The sequence below is a fragment of the Beta vulgaris genome, chromosome 7, assembly GCF_026745355.1.
Source record: "Beta vulgaris subsp. vulgaris cultivar EL10 chromosome 7, EL10.2, whole genome shotgun sequence".
In the NCBI taxonomy this organism is placed as follows: domain Eukaryota; kingdom Viridiplantae; phylum Streptophyta; class Magnoliopsida; order Caryophyllales; family Amaranthaceae; genus Beta; species Beta vulgaris.
The window spans coordinates 10,679,146-10,699,169 of NC_079208.1; the positions used below are offsets into that span (position 1 = coordinate 10,679,146).

The following is a 20,024-nucleotide window of genomic DNA, read 5'->3' on the forward strand; positions in this document are numbered from 1 at the left end:
GGATATTTATTGTCATCAAAATACACAAGTTGGAAACTGATATTTGAGGATATTTTTTTTTGGGAGTAAGGGGCCAAATCTTATGGCCCAAATGGCCAAATTGTGAAAATTGGAGATAAAGTTGTGATTTTTTTCTTTATGCCATATGATATATGATGTCTATTGTTTAGTTCTTATATCAAGTAGTTGTGTGTTGTACTAGATGTGACCCTCAAAAGAAGCCTATGTTGCTTAATATTCACCACTCGTTCTCGGATGGACCATGAGGGTTTACTGAAAAGATGGCAATGGGCTGGGATTGGGGTTGGGGACGGATTTACATAAGTTAGCAATCGAATGGGGTTGGAACTCGGATTTGACCCGTCCAAGTCAAAATCATGGACCAGGCGTGAAACGAGCTCATGGATCGAGTGGTATTATGTGTTGATTCGTGCTAGTTTGTGCTTTTAACATACTGATATGTATTAGTTTCGGGTTTGTTATGTCTTAAACGACCTAAGTGAGTTCATTTGCGTTCCATAGTCCCAAAGGCGAGTAATAAGAAGGTTTTTTTGAATAGTGAATTTATTAATGTATGTATGAGGAATTAGCAACTAAAAACAAGTACAAAGATGCAAATGGAAGTTGTTTACATTGTATTTTCTTCATTTCAAAAATAACTCAATAGTCAACACCTACCTTTTTACAAATTTTGACCATTAAATCTTAAATGCCAACTTTTTAAATATTAAAATTCCATTATCTTTACTATTACATAATTGATATATGAATGCACAAAGTAGAATGTTATAAATCGCGAAAAGTACAAGTATTATATCCTTTAAATAATAAAGAAAGTATACATTTTTAGAGCTTATGGGTTGTTAGTTTTAGTGAATTTAACTACAACACAATCAAGATCCATGATGGGGGTATAGCTTGATAACCTCATAGCAGCCTACATATGTTTGATTCGATCCTGGATAGGATGGTATATCTTATTTCAGCTATTGGCTCAAATTGGTAATGACTTATGTGTCTCATTCAACTGGAATTTGTTTATTTTAAAAGGCGTTGTTTACTTTTACCAAATAGTCGTCCCTTTTTCTTCTCTTTCCTCACTTTTCTCTCTAAAAAACCTAGTTTTCTTTTTTTATCGAGGAGCTACCACCATATTTTTGGGTGATGGTTTTCCCCGTTTTTCTACTACTGGATTTTAATATTTTGTTTTACGAAATATTTCCAATTTCTCTTTAATGAAAAGTTGTTCTACCCATAGATTGGGGTATATCTACCAATATAGTTAGATTTTTTTTATCTATTTCCTCATGATAATTCAGGTATTTTTTTTTTCCTTTTTTTTATAGATGGATTTGCTAATGAGAACTTGTTAAGTTTTACTAGTTCTTTATTTTACAAACAATTGAATCGAATTAAGTTTTATGTCAAACCTACAACAGATCAATAGATGCCATCGTAGATGATTGTATCAAACATCGATGTGAGAAGAGAATTTGCCTACCATTGACCTTTTGATCCCCTGGTACCGCGAGCTTGAGATGATCACATAGTGTTCTGATAGATTAGGCAGCTAAACTTAAGGAGAAGCCAGTATATACTTATACCAAAAGAAAAATGAAAAAGAAAAGAGGATTTGCATAAGTGTCATAGTTTTGATATAATTGAAATTTTATTTGATCTCACTTGATATGTATTAGTTAGTTTTGATTTATATTTTAAATATCGTGTAACTTTAAATCAATGAATTAATTTTAATTTTTAAGAAAATGAAAATACCTTGTTTGAAACTTCTACCTAAATGATACAGATATGAATAATAGGTGCTCATTGTAAGGCCTGAATCATCAATATATAAGGTTCAGAACTTAGCATTCGAACACCAATTCATTTTCAAATACACTTTAATCTATCTACTATAATTATTAAAAAAACGTGCGCAACAATTGTAAGGTTTGTGCCCTCTATAAGTCGTCTTTTTCCTATCAAACTCTACATTCAATTTGTATGAAACTCTTCACTTTATAAATTAAGGTTTTTTCACCATATATCCCAGACAAAATTTTTTTTGCGACGTATACCCTTTCAACTTTCCAAATTCACCATATACTCCCTCCGTTTCCTAAAGATCTTCACTCTTTTCGTTTAAGGGTGTTTCCAAAAGATCTTCCCACTTTTGCTTTATTCCTTATTTGGCAAAACAAATTTCCCTATTTACCCTCTCATGTCACTATCATATGGTCCACCATTACATTATTAATTCAATTTTACTCCCTTTCTCTCTCCTACTTCAACCCCTTTTTATTTGTTTATTTATCTTAACCCCTTTCTCTCTCCTACTTTACTCATACCATGCCCCACACAACTTGATTTTCCTTGGTATCTGTAGGAACAGTAAGTGGGAAGATCTTTAGGAAACGGAGGGAGTACCCCTCACTTTTTGAAAAATACATCAACTTGCCCTTAATGACTAACGGCGTCAATGTCCGTTAGTCATTAACCCCCTAATCCCCCCCAACCCTAATTAGCTAGTCTAAATCTAAGTCAAACCTTAACGCTCATCTCAAAATCTAAGTCCCTAATCCTAACCACCCCTCCCCCACCCCTTACCCTTTCCCCCCACTGCCTCCACCAACCCAACAGCCCCCTCCCCCACCACCCTCGAAGCCCCCTCCCTCCTCCCCCTCCTCCCCCTGCCCAGCAGACAGCCCCCTCCCCATCACCACGACCCCAGCACCCCCGCAACAAACCCCAACCCCAGCACCCCTACAACTCGCGTTGCACCCTCACGCAGCCGCGCCACTGCCGCTGCACCCCCTCCACCGAAACACGTCCACATCCGCGCCGCCTTTCTCCCTCTGCTGCTCCGCCATTCTCCCTCGCTCACCAATTCGCTCCAGTCGTTTAGAGGGTTATTGCTGGGTTGCGGAAGGAGTGGAGGGAGGTTACAATGCGTCGGGGAAGGGGGTGTCAGCGGCAGGGGAGGGGGTCGACGGGGAAAGGGGATGGGGTCGCGAGGGAAGGGAAGGGGAGGGAAGGGGGTCGACGAGGAAAGGGGATGGGGTCACGGGGGAAGGGGAGGGAAGGGGGGTTGACGGGGAAAGGGGAGGCTCCGGGGGTGGTGGTGGTGAGGGGGAGGGAAGGGCAGGGGTGGGGCAGGGGTGGTTAGGGTTACGATATTAGATTAGGGTTAGGGTATTACATTAGAGTTAGGTTAGTTAATTAAAATCAGGAGAGGATTAGGGCCTAATGACTAACGGAAGTGTAATACCGTTAGTCAAAAGGGCAAGTTGATGCATTTTTCAAAAAGTGAGGGGTATATGGTAGATTTGGAAAGTTGAAAGGGTATACGGTGCAAACAAAAAATTTGTCAGGGGTATATGGTGAAAAAACCGTATAAATTATCATCTAACCACCAAAATATGTTTTTAACTTGGGACAAAATATCAAAACAATATATTTTTGTACCTTATTAATAGCACCTAGGGCTCACCCAGAACTAACAATTAGTTCTTATTAAAGAAAGTCAACATAAGATTTGAACAAGTATAAACTCAAACATAAAACCTAATGCAAATTTACAAAAGTCAATAATAGAGAACATGCATCAAATGAATCACGAACTAGTTATTGTCACAATCAAATTCAAAGATAACTAGTCCATTAAAAAGTACCCAGGAAGTAAAGATGGCCAATGAACAGGCTGGGCAGGTTGGGCTTGGGCTTTCACGGTTCATAGGACGGGTTCGGTGGTCTAGTGGGTTGGACCAGGTTGGCGCGGACTGGTGGATTGCACTGAATTTTTGAATTTTTTTTTTAAAAAATAGGAGTAATGTACAATTAGTAATTTAAAGTTTACCAAACCCATAAACTATTTCTTTGAGTTTGGGTTTGGCATACTCCTGTGCCTAATAAAAGAACACATTCATATCGTGATTCCTGGATATGAACACTATGCTATGAACTTTAGATTAATTGGCTTTCTTATTTCAATAGTTTTATTTCTAATAGAATATGATAATCTTAAGGAGCTCATATTGTCAAACTTAAATATTGGTTTACCACCATGTGATAGTTAGATATTGCATATATGCCCAGATTTTAGTTAGTAGGACTGTAGGACGGTAGAAGTATTATATAAAGGTGTTTTCGTTTAAAACCTCGCAACATGGAATTTTCGCATTGAATTGGCAACTTTGCACGTTTTCTTTTTTTTCTTTGATAAAATATAAACTTTTATTAATCAATAAAGGACCATATATACATTCGGAAGCTATTCAGAAACTTTTTCTCTCTCTACACCCTTCCCACAAAGAAAACACTAGCGGAAATCAAGTCCCCACCACCCGTAGGCTCGTTGGGTGATCCCTTGCTCTCACGTTCGTGGCCGCAGGGTCGCCAACGAGCCTGCCTCCTCTACGTTTCTTCATCGTTGCTCGTCCCCCTTGTGCGGTTTTTTCCCTTAGTCATCGCCGTTAGTTCGTCCCATCCTCCCTCCCCCTTCCCTTGTTCCCATGTCCCCAGTCCCACGTCTCCCCCTTCCCCTCCCCTGATCGATACGTCCCTGCCCCTCCCCCTGTTGTGTGCGTCCTCGTCGAGTTTCCCCTTCCCGTGGCCTATCCCTAGTCTTGCATATCTCGTTCCCTTCCCTTGCTGTGTGGTCGAGTCTCCCCTTCCCCTTGTTCAGTGTTCAAGGCTTCCCTTCCCCCTCCCCCCGGTTAGTATTGGTCTCCCCTTCCCCCTCCCCGGTTTGTGGTAGTGTTTTCCCATCCCCCTCCCTTGTTTATGGTCAAGTGTCCCCTTCTCCCCTATTTGTGTCATCTACTAGTATGAATCTAATAGTATTTAATTTTTTCTAGATCCAATAACACATGCCTTTTGTGTATGGTTGTGCTTGGGTGTTCGTTAGTGGTGATTGATGGGTAGTACATGGTTCTTGGTTTCCTATGACAAAGGAAGATCTAGGTAACCTGGTTAATAGAGCCACTAATCTTGAGTTGGCCATGGGGTTTATGGCGCTTTAGGACTTCAAGTGTTGGTTAAGATGATAGGAGGTTCTCAATTTGTATTTGTTGTGCGTCGTTCTTCAAGGTTTGGGACTGTGAGGTTGGATTTTCAGATCCACAGAAGTTCATCAATCTAACTCGCCCCAAGTTCTCGTGATGGCTTCAGGTGTCATTACACCTAAAAAATGCATCTTATGGGAGACCCTCCAATTTGATTTGGAGCACGTTTCAACCTCCACCTCTTTCGAGTTTCAGACTAGTGAAACAAAACTCCGAGTACCATCGCAGCAGGGTCAGAAGTCACCAAATGACGTGACTTTATTGTTTGTTGAATCAGTAGAATAGGATGTTTCTCTTCAAGGACCTTGGGATTTAGCATCTAGTGGACATTGGGGACTACTAACTGTCGTGCGGCAATCTCTCTCATCGTCAAGGTTTGGTATCTCAACATGTTCCTTCCCATATCAGGTCTTTTTCATCAAGACATATAACCTAACCTCACTCACTATCGCTCAAGACAAACTACTTTTGGACTGACACGTAATAGTTAGCTTTTTCTTTATAAAATATGTACGAGCTAATAAAGCTCTTGTTAGTTTTAGTTTATTTCTGTTTGATTGTATTAGCATTAGGCTGTACTTCAATTTTTAATTATTGCAATTCTCGATGTAAAAAAAAAAAGACCATACACCTATTTTTAAACATATATAAATAATAATCTCTATCTATCAAAGGTATACTTTGATATTAATTAAAAATAAAATCATGAGTTGATGAGTAATATATTATTGTTAATGATATATTAATATATAGCATTCATTATATAATTTAGTCCTTAACAACTATTACCATTATATTAAATATTTAATACATGTAAAGTAATATAAATAAACAACGATCCATATTATTCATAATTAATAGCATTTATTTTACCATAACTTGTTTATTTATTTATTATTACATCTTACTCTTACAATGTACACTTTCATAGTAATTTAAATTAAAATCAATTGTAAATATTCAAAGTTCATAAATATTTACATTTTCATAGTAATTTAAATAGAAAACAATTACAAATATTCAAAGTTCATAAGTCATACCATTGGTTTTTATTTTAAATTTCATGATTTGCTCTCAATTTGTATAAAATTAAGATGCCTACATATCATTAATTTGATAAATGAATCAAAACCAACGTAGTTCTTACTATTACATGTATAGTTGTTGATTTGTTTGTTTGGGGGTTGGGGGGGGGGGGGGTTTTGAACTTGAACTTACTTTCAAAAACTTGAGATTAAAATTAAGTTGCATATATATCCCAAAGGAATCAAAGCCACACTCATTTATCATACGTAGAGATGTAAATGGATCGGGTTCGGGGTCCATCACACCATCCATCTCCACCCGAATCCATCCATCCATTTGTAACCGGGTTAAACGGATGGATCGGGTGATTAACGGGTGAAATCAAATAGTATTAGGAGAAGAAAGAAAAACTATTAACAAGAACCACTAATCCATTTATATAATTCTACTTACTATGTAAATTGTCTCCAAACTAACCCTAATCCACATTATTAATATTTATATACTTATATTATCATCTTGTAACTTTTGGGCTATAGATTAATAAAGCTGTAAATATGAAAAAGCCAAAAATTAAAAAAATAGTAATTTTTTTACTTTAAACGGGTGACAGATCGAGTGGTAAACGGATGATGGGTCGGGTGATGGATGAAAAAATATCACCTGAACCCGACCCGCACCCATCACCCGATTATCCGTCACCCAGCTATTATCCGTCACCCAGCTATTATCCGTTTAAATCAGGTTTTTCACCCACTTAATAAACCGGGTGGAGCGGATGGTCGGGTGATCCACTGGATATTGCCATATCTAATCATGCGTACCTCGTTTCACGGATCAAGCAATGTCGTCGCCTTCACTGTAAAGGGCAACGAGTTCAGAGATACTTGTTCCACCATCCAAACCAGATTCAGATGTCATTAAGGGTCACCCTCATCACCGTCCTCAATCTTCATACCTTGTGTTCTCCTCTCCCCTTGATCCCATACCTTTTCGCACAAACATATTTCAATGCTTTCGGGGGATAGTTGAGATCTTTTTTCACCGAGAACTTGTCTACGTGCACTAAAAGCAAACTCGGAAGCAATTGTTGAAGCAAGGACAACAAGAATGTCTCTTGCAATCCTTGCTAATATAGGAAAATCACCGGGCCTAAAGCGTTGTTTCCACCAGCTTAAGTATTTAAAAATCACTATCAATGTCATATTAAACGTAACATTCATTAAACTCTTTGTAATTAGATGGTAATGAGGATGACGAACTAGCCATTCTTGGTTTTTTTAAGAATTTTGGAAATTAATGGTTCTTACCTACCTTTGGCCTTGTTCGGTTATGCAACATATGCTCTTTAGGGATTGTATAGCATCACATAATTAACATAAAGAGCCTCTAAAGCATGTTTACAACGTAGAATATATGATTCATTCTCATAAACAATACCTGAACAATCATAATATAACTCAAACACATCTTTCAAACCTTCAACTTTAACCCTGGAGTCAAGAATAGTAGCTAAACCATAAATGATAGGGAACTCACTAAAATTCTTGTACTATTTATCTTCAGGGAATCAAGAATAGTACGGATTGACGATACATCAATACTACTATTGATTGAATTAGCAATCTTAATGCATTCCAAAATAACAACATGCAAATTAGGCTGGTAAACATAAGAAAACACATTTGTGGCGTCATCAAAAGCTTTTAACACATCACAAATGAGAATGACATTGGTCCAATGTTCATTAGGAATTAAGGCATTGATATTCTCTTGTGACTCATTATAAATAATGATCAGCACATCATGATAATCTATAGCTTGGTTTAGTAACTTATAGGTTGAACTCCAACAAGTTGGAGTGTCAATACACCATCGTCTCTTCTTTAGGCCTCTTTCCTTACATAAGGCCATGTAACGTCTTTGAACATTCCGTGAAACTCTAATCCACATTGTAACAGTTTTAATAGGGGATAACAAAGGTTCTAGTTCATTCATACCCTATTGGACACACAAGTTCAGAATATGAGCACAACAACAAACATGTAATAGTGCACCATCTATAAGCAAGGGAAGCTCAATATCAAATTTCAAGTACTCGATACACTTTGTGTTAGTAGTAGCGTTATCAAAAGACAAAGAAAACATTTTTGCGATTCAAATTAAAAGTTTTCAAACAAGTCATAATACGAGCTTGCAAATTGAACCCACTATGGGACTCATCCATAACTTCAAAACAAATTATCCATTTTTGCAAATACCAATTATCATCAACCTAATGAGCGGTGACCCATATAAATGGCTCATCACAAAAGAAGTACACGTATCATACGTCAAGCTAATCCGACACTCAATTGTACGAAACATTTTAATCAAATGCCCTCTATACTTATAGTAAAGTTGTTGGGTATGATGTTTTAAAGTGTTTCTTGGAATACATCTAAACTGGCTTGCATACATGTTCTATTCCACTCCTTAAAGTTTGGTGACTCACCATGATTAAAAGGCAATTCATCAAGAGAGTGACATATTTGCTAAAACCATCTAGTAGCATCTCTGTTATAAAAGAAACGCTTACCTCCACCGGGTTCCTTACCAAAATACCCGTACAATTGTCCTTGATACTTTCACTAGCACCACCAACATGAACATTATCAGGTGTCATACTATGCTTTTCTTTCAAATGACGTCCCAAAGTATTATTGGTTCCACCACCTTGTTTCCATTTGAACTTAGGAATCGGTTGTTTCTTGGAGATTAGATAGCAGACTCAAAAGATGGAAATGGGGGAAGAACATACTTTGTTTTGGTGTTTGCAAAGTGATGAGATCTAATAAGGGAAGAAGCGTTCGATTGCTAAAGTCTTAGAGAGAAGGAAAAAAGGGTTTGGTGTTTAGTAAAAAGAATGATATTAACATGATTAATGATATTCCACTATTATAATATTTTGGATGCCTTATATAATTATACTACTCTAAATTGTTAAGCTTAAATATTTATAATTAAGGGCATCTTTATATTATGTCTATATATTAATTACTAATCTAAATGTAGTACTCTAAATTTTTAAGCATTGAAATTAAATAGTTCGCAGTAAAATTAATACTATACTTTTATTTTTGAAATAGATGGAGAAAGGAAGCCAACAAATTGAAAGTAAAGCTAGAGGTTGAAACTTCATGGATGTGGTCATATTATGAACGAATACTAGTTGTCGGCCAACAGAAGAGTCAAAATTTACCCAAAATATTACATACTTATTGCTAATTATGCAAGAATTTGGGTAAACCACCAATTTCCAAGTTCAAAAGGAAACAAGTTGGTGGAATCGGTACTCTGGGATGTTGTTTCAAAGAAAAGTATGGTATGCCACTGATAATGTTCATGTTGTGGTGCTAGTGAAAGTGTCCAATGACAATTGTACGAGTATTTTGGTAAGGAATCTGGTGGAGGTAAGCATTTCTTTTATAACAGAAATGCTATGATTGATGGTTTTAACAAATATGTCACTCTTTTGATGAATTGCCTTTTAATCATGGTGAGTCACCAAACTTTAAGGAGTGGAATAGAACATGTATGCAAGCCAGTTTAGATGTATTCCAAGAAACACTCTAAAACATCATACCCAACAACTTAACTACAAGTATAGAGGGCATTTGATTGAAATGTTTCGTACAATTGAGTGTCAGATTAGCTTGACTTATGATACGTGTACTTCTTGTTGTGATAAGCCATTTATATGGGTCACCGCTCATTAGGTTGATGATAATTGGTATTTGCAAAAATGGATAATTTGTTTTGAAGTTATGGATAAGTCTTATAGTGTTTTCAATTTGAAAGCTCGTATTATGACTTGTTTGAAAACTTTTAATTTGAATCGCAAAATGTTTTCTTTGTCTTTTGATAACGCTACTATTAACACAAAGTTTATCGAGTACTTGAATGTTGATATTGAGCTTCCTTTGCTTATAGATGGTGCACTACTACATGTTCGTTGTTGTTGTGCTCATATTCTGAACTTGTGTGTCCAAGAGGGTATGACTGAACTAGAACCTTTGTTATCCCCTATTAGAACTGTTACAATGTGGATTAGAGTTGCACGAAATGTTCAAAGACGTTACATGACCTTATGTAAGGAAATAGGCCTAAAGAAGAGATGATGGTGTATTGACACTCCAACTCGTTGGAGTTCAACCTATAAGTTACTAAACTAAGCTATAAATAATCATAATGTGTTGACCATTATTTATAATGAGTCACAAGAGAATCTCAATGCCTTAATTCCTAATGAACATTGGACCAGTGTCATTCTCATTTGTGATGTGTTGAAAGCCTTTGCCGACGCCATAAATGTGTTTTCTTATGTTTACCAGCCTAATTTGCATATTGTTATTTTGGAATGCGTTAAGATTGCTAATGCAACTAATAGTAGTATTGATGTATCGTCAATCCGTATTATTCTTAATTCCATGAAGGTAAATAGTACAAGAATTTTAGTGAGTTCCCTATCATTTATGGTTTAGCTATTATTCTTGACCCCGGGGTCAAAATTGAAGGTTTGAAGGATGTGTTTGAGTTATATTATAATTGTTCAAGTATTGTTTATGATAATGAGTCATATATTCTACGTTGTAAACATGCTTTAGAGGCTCTTTATGTTAATTATGTGATGTTATACAATTCCTAAGGAGCATATGTTGCATAACGAAACAAGGCCAAAGGTAGGTAAGAACCATTAATTTCCAAAATTCTTAAACAAAACCAAGAATGGCTAGTTCGTCATCCTCATTACCATCTACTTACAATGAGTTTACTGAAATATTATACTTTACAATATGACATTGATAGTGATTTTGATATTCTTAAGTAGTTGAAACAACACTATGAGCCCAGTGATTTTCCAATATTGGCAACGATTCTCTTCGCATTGGGCTTGTTTGGATATTTAGTGGCGCACACCAATGAGATTGTCTTGTCTTTTTATACTTCCATTAGGAGGCTAGAAAGTATTCTAAGGGTAGCTAATAAGTCTTTCTTTGGTTGATGGTACTAACTTCCCGGATGTCTCAATAATGGGATTACGATTATGCCCAACAACCCACTTGAGCAATTCTCCATTCTCCCATTGATTCATTGCAAGGGACATTCCTGTTGTCCCTGCTTCAACAAATGCTTCCGAGTCTGCTTTTAGTGTGAATAAACGAGTTCTTGATGCAAAAGATCTCAACTATCCCTCGAAAACATTAAAATATGTAATTGCAAAAAGGACTGAAATCAATTGGAGTAGAGAACACAAGGCATGAAGATAGAGGACGATGATGAGGATGACCCTTGGATGCAAATGACATCCAAATCTGGTCGGATGGTGGAACAAGTATCTCTCAACTCGTTGCCCTTGACGCTGAAGGCGACGACATTGCTTGACCCGTGAAACCATGTACGCATGAAAACTATGTGTGGCTTTGATTTATCCAGGATACATAAACATCTTATTTTTAATCTCTTTGATTTAATTGTCAAGCTAAATCAAAGTTTTTTTAAAAAATATGGGCCTGGATCGCACCCATTACTAGGAGAGAGAGTCCACTTCATAAGAATAAGGAGGTTCCATCTTAAAACCATATGGCAATAAGGTGAGTAACCCCTTTGAATTATAAAGTGAACCCGTCTCTTTTCTTTTATCAATATGGAACACTCACATATTTTGTGCTATACATCATAGCTTCAACACTTCCCCTCACATATAAGGTCCCTTTTTTCAATTGGCTCTGATATCATGTAAAGAATGAAATTAGTGTGAATCTTATGTTGCCTTTCTCATTAATGACAACCAACATATAAGATACAAAAGAAGAGAACTAACATAAGTAGAACTCTAGGTTTAGGAAACTATCCACAAGCAGATATTTCCTTAACACCTCCTTCAAGTTGGAGTATAGGAAGAATAAAAAATGCCCAACTTGGATAAGAGAAGATCAAACTGAGACTTGCCAATAGCCTTAGTAAAAGATCTACTAATTGGGCCTTTGCAGGCACAAAGGAAGGGTCAATAAGACCGTCAATGATAGCATCACGCACAAAATGGCAATCAACTTCAATGTGTTTTATGTTGCTCATGAAAAACGAATTCTTGGCGACATGAAGAGTTCTATTGCAGAATAATGGAATAGCCTTTGGATGATTTACACCCAACTCAATAAAAGGCCATTTAACCATTTCAACTCACATGTAATAAAAGCCATAGAACGATACTCAAGTTTAGAAGAAGAACAGGAAATTGTATGTTGTTTTTCGGTCTTCCGCAAGATAGGATAATGACCCAAGAATACAATCAAACCTGACAAGGAGCAGCGAGTAACAGGACAACGCCCAATCAGAGTCACACCAACTGTAAAGATAAGTTAGTGTCACCTCTCAACAAGATAAACGGCCTGGAGTACCTTTCAAATAACACACGACACGCAAAGCCGCCTCCTAGTACTTCATACAAGGTTCCTCCATGAATTGAGACAAAACATGCACCAAATAGACTAAATTAGGGCGATTGAAGTATATATGAGTCAACCAACAAGGCGACGATAAGAGGGAGCATCAGCCAAAATGAAAACAGTGGTGTGAGCACAGAAATACCTTGAATACAGTCAATTCTATCTTTTTTTCTGCGCGGTAGAAGACCGACCAACGATAGGGACTTCACGAAGGACGCAGAGTCTATGCATGTGCTCAATGGGAAAAGCACCGGGCTTTGCACCCAACAGACTTATCTCATAAATAATATCAAGAGTATACTTTCGTTGGCATAAAAAGAGACCATAGGCAATAAAGAGAGAGAGTCCACTTCATAAGACTTGTGAGGTTCCACCTTAAAACCATATGGAAATAAGGGGAGTAGTCTCTTTGCATTATAAAGTGAACTTATCTTTTTTCTTTTATCAATGTAGGACACTCACATGTGTGGTACGTTATACATCATAAATTCAACAATTTTCGAAAGTAAGCTCAAGTCCACCCCTACGAATTTTGTGGTTTGGTCCTCGGCTACGACAAGGCAGCCCAGCCCACCCATTGGCCATATCTATGTTATACTTATATCCTTGTACTAGTTTTACATTGTCCCCAACCTTTTTTAAATTTTATACAATACCTTTACACTTAAATTTTTTAATGCATAATACCCCCTACCAATATTTATATATTATTAATTTCATTTATTTTTTTTAAGTTAGTGAAACTAATTTAACCTATACATTGTTTAACCTTTGGAGAATATATTTACAAATTAGATTAATTCCACTAGATTATAAAAAGCAAAATTAATGATGTATATTTAGCGATAGAGGCATTGCGTATAAAAACAAAGGTAAGATTGAGTTACAGCATAGATTTTGATAAGGTTGGGATACAATGTAGAAATTGAAGAAATACAAGGGTATAAACGTAGAAAAACTCAAAAAAAAAAAATTAGTTTATTTTTTCTAAGTCGCAATAAGTTTTCAGAATTTTTCGAAATTTTTCCCAACTTTTTGCCATTTTCGAAAATGATATAAAACATTGTCATAAATCACAATACATGATTTTTGTATTTTGTAAAAACATTTGAAAACAAAAGAAAAGGAAAACTGAAAAGTGAGGTGTATGGCTCATCATATTGATTGTTGCCCCACAACTTCCATGGTCCCTGTTAAAAAAAAAACTTCCATAGTCATTTTTTATAGGAAAAATTCACATAGATAATCCGAACTATGGCTAGTGTTTCAATATTAATCCCAATTATGGATTATTCTAGTATAATCCTAACTATTGAAGGACCTTCCTAAATTGAACCCTGATGACCTACAACCTGTTAAACAGGTTAAATTTTAAGATTTTCGTATTTTCGTATTTTTCTTTTTTATTTCTTTCTCTCTTCCTTTCTGTTCTACTGACCATCACTTTCATCCATTGAAACACCACCGGTACACCCACCCACCCTATAAAACACCAACAGTACACCCACCCACCCTATAAAACACCACCACCAATCTGGAAATCATCCTATTCTTCCCGAAAACCACCACCATCAACCTCAAAACCAACCCCACCACCTCGAAAAACACTTCCGTTCACCTGAAAACTACCGCCGACCCCTAGTCACATGCCCCCTCACAACCATTTATTCCCCTTCCTAACCCATACACTAACTCCACTATAGTATCACACCAACAAACTCCGCCACCACCACCAAACCGGCACTCCTCCCCACTCTCTCTCCTCCCTCGCGTCACCACCGGCACCACCACAGACCTCCTCTCTTCTTGTGACATCACCAGATTTACGCTAATCAACAGCCTAGAAAACTACAAATAACTAAATACCTTGCATATACTGATAAACATCATTGAGTTCTAATTGATGCAAAAGTGAACCATAGGAAAATGACCTACAGGAGGTTCAATGAACCCAGTAAGGATACTAGCGTCTATATGTTGAATTCATTGTAGATGGTGGAAATGTCAATCACAAAAGGATGACAATGATTAGTAGAATGAGAGCCAAGCTTTCTACAGTTAATTGGAAGGTTATACATTACTCTTTGTGCAATGTCAAGATCCCTAAGTATGGTCAAGCAATGATCAATTGCCATTCTTATACAAGATTAGTCCCTCGTCACGCAACATCAAATCTATTGTTGTAACAGCTATATATAGTCGAAAGCTATATGATACTAAAACAGATGACAGAAACAATCAAAAGATACATAAAGAGGAAAAAAAATGGAAAAAAAATGAAAGCAAAATTGAAGAAGAAGCTATTTGAAAAGGTTAGGTAAGTGAAAAGAAAGCAATGTCTAACGGTTAAGTAAACAATTAACAAGTTGCAAACTAACCTGCATGATTCAGGAGATCAAAATACATTATAGGAGTCAAAGTCTACTAAGACCCCTTGCTAACTGCAATTCTTCCCATCAATTCTGTACCTGACCATAAACGTAGATCAATAGCTTAAAAGACACCACAAGCAAACCACTAGCTATACAGTAGAACAGCCTCATAAACTCGAAAAAGTAAAAAAAAAAAAAAAAGGAATGAAACAAATCCACTTCTTGAGAAAAGACAAGTATGTTGTGTGTCTATATATATATCTAAGTGTGTATAGAAGTAAATTAGCAAGACCAAGTACTTTATTGCACAATAGATTTGATGAGAAAAGCATACAGATTTTTGGTAACTAAAACAGCAGTTCATAACTTTAAAAATTAGCTGTCTAGAATTTAGAAACACCGCCCCTTAGAACAATATCTCAAACAAATGGCAACAATATATCATGCTCAAACATTTGAAGACCAAGTCCGACCACATCAAAATGCTTGTTTGAACATCTGTAGGACTTGCATTTAGAACGAAAGAGTGTAACGAAAAATAATGCATATACAAGCAACAGTGGAATTATAACCACATCAGAATGCTTGTTTGAACATCTGTAGGATTTGCATTTAGAACAAAAGACTGTCACAACAAATAATGCATACAAGCATCAGTCGCAAATTATTTAACCAGCAGCAATTCTGGCATGCTCCTACACTTTCTTGTTCAATTTCATTTCCTCTTACACATTTGTTTGAATATTGTAAACAGGTCAAAAATTCCAAAGACAAAATAGAGGCGAGAGACAACATGTTCTCTCAAAAAAATGATGAAAAAGCACTTTCAGAATCAATATAAATGTCAACTGTTAGTGTTGTTTCATTGTTGATCAACAGGCTACCAACAGTTCTCTAAGCAAGAGTGATGTACATAATAGGAGAATTGGAGTGCAGAAAGCTTCACATGGAGACAGCATTACCTAAGGACTAATTACTAAATTATATATAGAAAAGGCACAAGACTTAAGAGTAATTTGGTTCTTTAAGATGGTAGAAATCTGGTAGTACTCTAGAACCCATGTTGCAAATCAAGGAGTGGGGAAAATCATTTTTAGTACAGTTTGCAGTAACTCTAGTGCGACATTTATTGAAAACACTACAACAGTACTTTCAAAAGTCAAAAGTCACAATGGTTGGCGGGGGGGGGGGGGAGGACTTGATCTACCTCCCTCCTTTAGAGATTCTTCCGATGTTGAAATATCTCCAACTCCTCCTCTATTCGCCCACTCCTTTCCCTTCCCATCTTCTTATTGTCTTTCTATGATGACCAAACAAACACATCATGTGTATGTCTCCTCTACCCTCCCCCCTTCATTCTTCCTCTTCTTATACGCTCTCCGGCCTCCCCTTGTTTGCAAGTGAGTGAATCTTTATCTTTTGTCCTTGAATTACTCGCTCTTTGCTATTAACCTTTTTTAAAAAGCAGGTATATTTAATAGAGTCCCTCTACTGATCCTAATTGGTAAGGCTTTGACATCTTAACCTGTTCCAACATTGGGATAAATATTGGGTGGTTGTGGTGGCAACTCTTGGTAAGTACCAGCATGCAACTTATCTTAGAACACACTAAGAACTATGCAATACCACTGTCGATTGATGATTAATTTTCTTCGTGACTGGCTAAAGGTTAGAAATCTGGCAAAGCCTCAGCTTTCATAAATCAAAGTGTTAACCAGTTTGGCCACCGAAAGACTTCAGCGAGCCTTCAGAATTTCCACATAATAGCTGATACACAAATCGTTCTTCCTTATTTCTAGCATTTGAAGGAGAATGTAGAAGCAATACAACAGTGAGTCAGTTACAAATCGTTCTTCCTTATTTCTAGCATTTGAAGGAGGATGTAGAAGCAATACAACAGTGAGTCAGCTGTTTCTAGCACCCCTGAGTATTACTTTTCAATTTTCCCACTACCCAAGACTCTTCTCATTCTAACAGACATGGTCCACATGGATATAGAACCACCACACAATGCCAAGGCAATTGAACATACTAGCATTTCAGTAAGGAAAAATTTTAAATAAATTTCACTGCAATCTCAAAAACAGAAAAAAGTTGGTGTACAAGATACTTTACTCTAAATTGTGTATGATTAATTCCATCCTCCTTTTCTTTGATGGGATTAATTTCTTCTTCCTAGGAACTAGAAGTTTATAACTTAAAAAGAAATATGTATTTGCCACCTAAATATGAGGGAAAACTAAAAAGAGGATACAAAATCAATAGTAGCATAAGCAAAAGAGAATGTTATCGATATCGTCTTGCTCTCTTGGGACTTCTAATAGTGCATTCTTTAGGAAGCCCTTCATGAAATCTCCAGTTATCATTGCAATAATTGTAAGTCATATAGTTCTCTTGAACCCATCTGATCTTTTTTAAACTGTTTGAATCCAACTCCTTCATTAACCAAGCATTATCAATACCCGTAAGTTGAGGATCTGATTTACAAGAAGATGACTCAAAGGACCAAACACAGGAAGTTGCATTAAAGTTCCTATAAGAAGCAACAAATGGAGCCTTAGACCAATCCGTGTGCACCCTTCCACCTTGTGTGGCCCAATCATCAGCATTCCACAAGCTTGAGAATATCCTCATCGGTTGTTTATTTGGGAAAGGCACACCAAAAGCTTCCATGTTCTTAAACTCCCTTATTGGTATGTCATCCACAAAGAAAACAATTCTGGCAGGGTTCCAAAGAATTGAGTAACTATGAAAATCTATTGTAGGATCGAACCATAAGTAAAACTGTTGCTCGCGATTGCCTTTCCCTTGGCTATAAATATTGGTGTGTATAGTATAAGGTTGGCCACTCAAGTTACCTAAGAACTCGAAATCTATCTCATCATGAGCTGTTCCATTGGAGGATAGGTAAAAGGTGGTGACAGTACCAGCAGAGTTATCAGAAATAAGTTTCATATTAATATCAATCTTTGCAAAAAGATACTCGTTCTTGGACTGGAATCCTGAGCCAGAGTACTTATCTAGCGAAAGGGTAAGAAGCGTACCATTTTCGTGGAACTTTCCTCTACCATCCCCCCAAGTAATGTCAAAGTCCTGGGCTAACCCTCCAAGGATTTCAGCTTCACGACCATTTTCTGGAGGAGCATAAAGTGTTGTTTCTTCTTTGGGGTGATATGAATACGGAGGTGGTTGATCCATTGACTGAAATTCAGAGCGAAAAGGAGGTGGTCGATCCCCTTGTCTAATTTCATCGAATTCAAGTAATGGAGGTGGAAGAACAGATGAAGGCAAGGTAGTTTTGATATGTTGAGATGGTAGAGATCTGTCATGGAGTGATATCGAGGTTTGTAAAGTAAAATATACACATAAGATCACAGCTAATCCAATGAAAGTATGAAGAGAACATAATGAAGGTAAAAAAGAAGAAGATGACCGATGATTCATATGTACGTAAAACTGTAATTATAAGGGGGAGCAAACAAAATCTACATAGACACCCTCAATTATACAAGATCAACTTGCTCCTTAGCTAGTCAATGATGGAAGATACAACTTAAACAAAGCTTCTGATCATATATCTATGTTGGTCTCTTTGGTTTATTTCGACGTAAGACTAACAACATTTATCAACTTCGCAATCAAGAATATAGAGATTCCTTATTAGGACATTAATGAGGGGCAAAAGGAAGAAAAGATGGGAAGAAGATGGTGTTTAGATTGAATTTTGAAGCCCAAGAGAAGCGGATATGCTTGTGGTACGAGAAATTTGTGGCTATTACTATATATAGTTAAAGAATGAGGTTGATGAATATGCAAAAAAAAAGTGTATAAAAAGTGATTGTGCATTAGACATCTTAGGCAGTAGTAGCACACAACATAAATTTCTGCATCTTCATTCTCTATTCTTCAGACGTGGTATGATCGTCTACTATATGTATAAACATAAAGACGTGCAGTCAACTAGTTTTTTTTTTTTTTTTTTTTCTGTTTTAAATTTTTGAGGGTAGTCAACTAGTTTTAGTTAGTTAGTTGTGGACAAAATTAATCCTTTATTTATGATGTTAGGTGATTAAAGAAACGTCATAGGAAAAATCAATCATAACAATTTCTTAAGACTACCGTTTACCTAACCGATCAAGGGGGAAATAGCACTAATGGTGTTGACATCACCTCCAAATCTCACTCGAAACTTCAACTTACCTATTTTGAAAATTAAAAAAAAAAAAAAAAAAAATGTAAGGGAAAAAAAATTGGTTTTTCTTGGGAAAATAATAAATCAGGGCAAAATGTCCATGTTTGAGAAATACTGTATATGAACAAAAAACATTATAGTACAAGAAATTGAATACTATAGTATAGAGTATATATAACATAAAATGAAGTTAGATACTTACAATAGCATATTCTGTCTCTCCTCCGGATTAATTGGGGGGTGCTGGTTGTTGTTGTAGCCATGGGCTGAGTGTGCCGCAGATTTTATTTTTGGAACGCAGATGAGAGATGACAAGGACAAGAATGGAAGTTTGAGAAAGAAAAGGTGGGGCGGAGACCAGAGATATATAGCAGTCAGCAGACCATAGTTGCTACTTTTGTAGGCGCGGGCGCCAGGCGGTTCACTAAACTAACGGAGTTTTCTTGGTAACTATTGGCCACAATTGGAGGCTTGAAGAATCAAAAATTCACAAAAAAATCATAAAACATCTATGTGCATTTAAGTAGGAGAGACTGAGGTAATCGCTTTTTTGGTAAAGAGAGGTTTGGGAAAACTAGAGGTTTGAACTAATATTAAAGAATCTGATTAGACGATTTTATAACTTGAGTGTTTGATAAAGAAGTTTTAATTAGCTTGTTGTACTTAAAAAGCTCTTTTTGAAAAAAGTTAGAATTTTTATTGTGAATAATATCAAATAGAGTATTAATTCCTCCTATGCGTTGAACTTGAAATTAACTCTATGGATACCGTCCACATAGGACAGCACGCCATAATTTTTGTTTTTTAATAAAATCGTTACTCCAAGTTGCGGTTAATACCAATAATGGAAGTTGACCGCTACTTGAAATAGCGGTTATATTGT

General features: G+C 36.5%; 1 protein-coding gene across 14 annotated transcripts; it reads right to left on the minus strand.

Annotated features, from left to right (window-relative positions):
- Positions 1–11,880: 11,880 nt before the first annotated feature.
- LOC104898670 (xyloglucan endotransglucosylase protein 7) lies at positions 11,881–19,703 on the minus strand. Of its 14 annotated transcripts, none has more exons than XR_002040428.3 (5): positions 19,344–19,702; positions 19,076–19,149; positions 14,956–15,045; positions 12,530–12,584; positions 11,881–12,426 (listed from the first exon to the last, which is right to left on the minus strand). XR_002040428.3 is itself a non-coding variant. In XM_010685774.4 (3 exons), the coding sequence occupies exon 3, from the start codon at positions 18,145–18,147 to the stop codon at positions 17,236–17,238; it is 912 nt and encodes a 303-aa protein (XP_010684076.1). In that variant the 5' UTR covers positions 18,148–18,271; positions 19,076–19,149; positions 19,344–19,700; the 3' UTR covers positions 15,057–17,235. The 14 variants fall into 14 exon arrangements, 2 of the variants coding, with proteins under 2 accessions (XP_010684076.1, XP_010684075.1); XR_790829.4 differs by having other exon boundaries at positions 12,530–13,767; positions 19,344–19,698; XR_008970126.1 differs by having other exon boundaries at positions 11,881–13,767; positions 14,956–15,039; positions 19,344–19,703.
- Between the last annotated feature and the right edge of the window lie 321 nt (positions 19,704–20,024).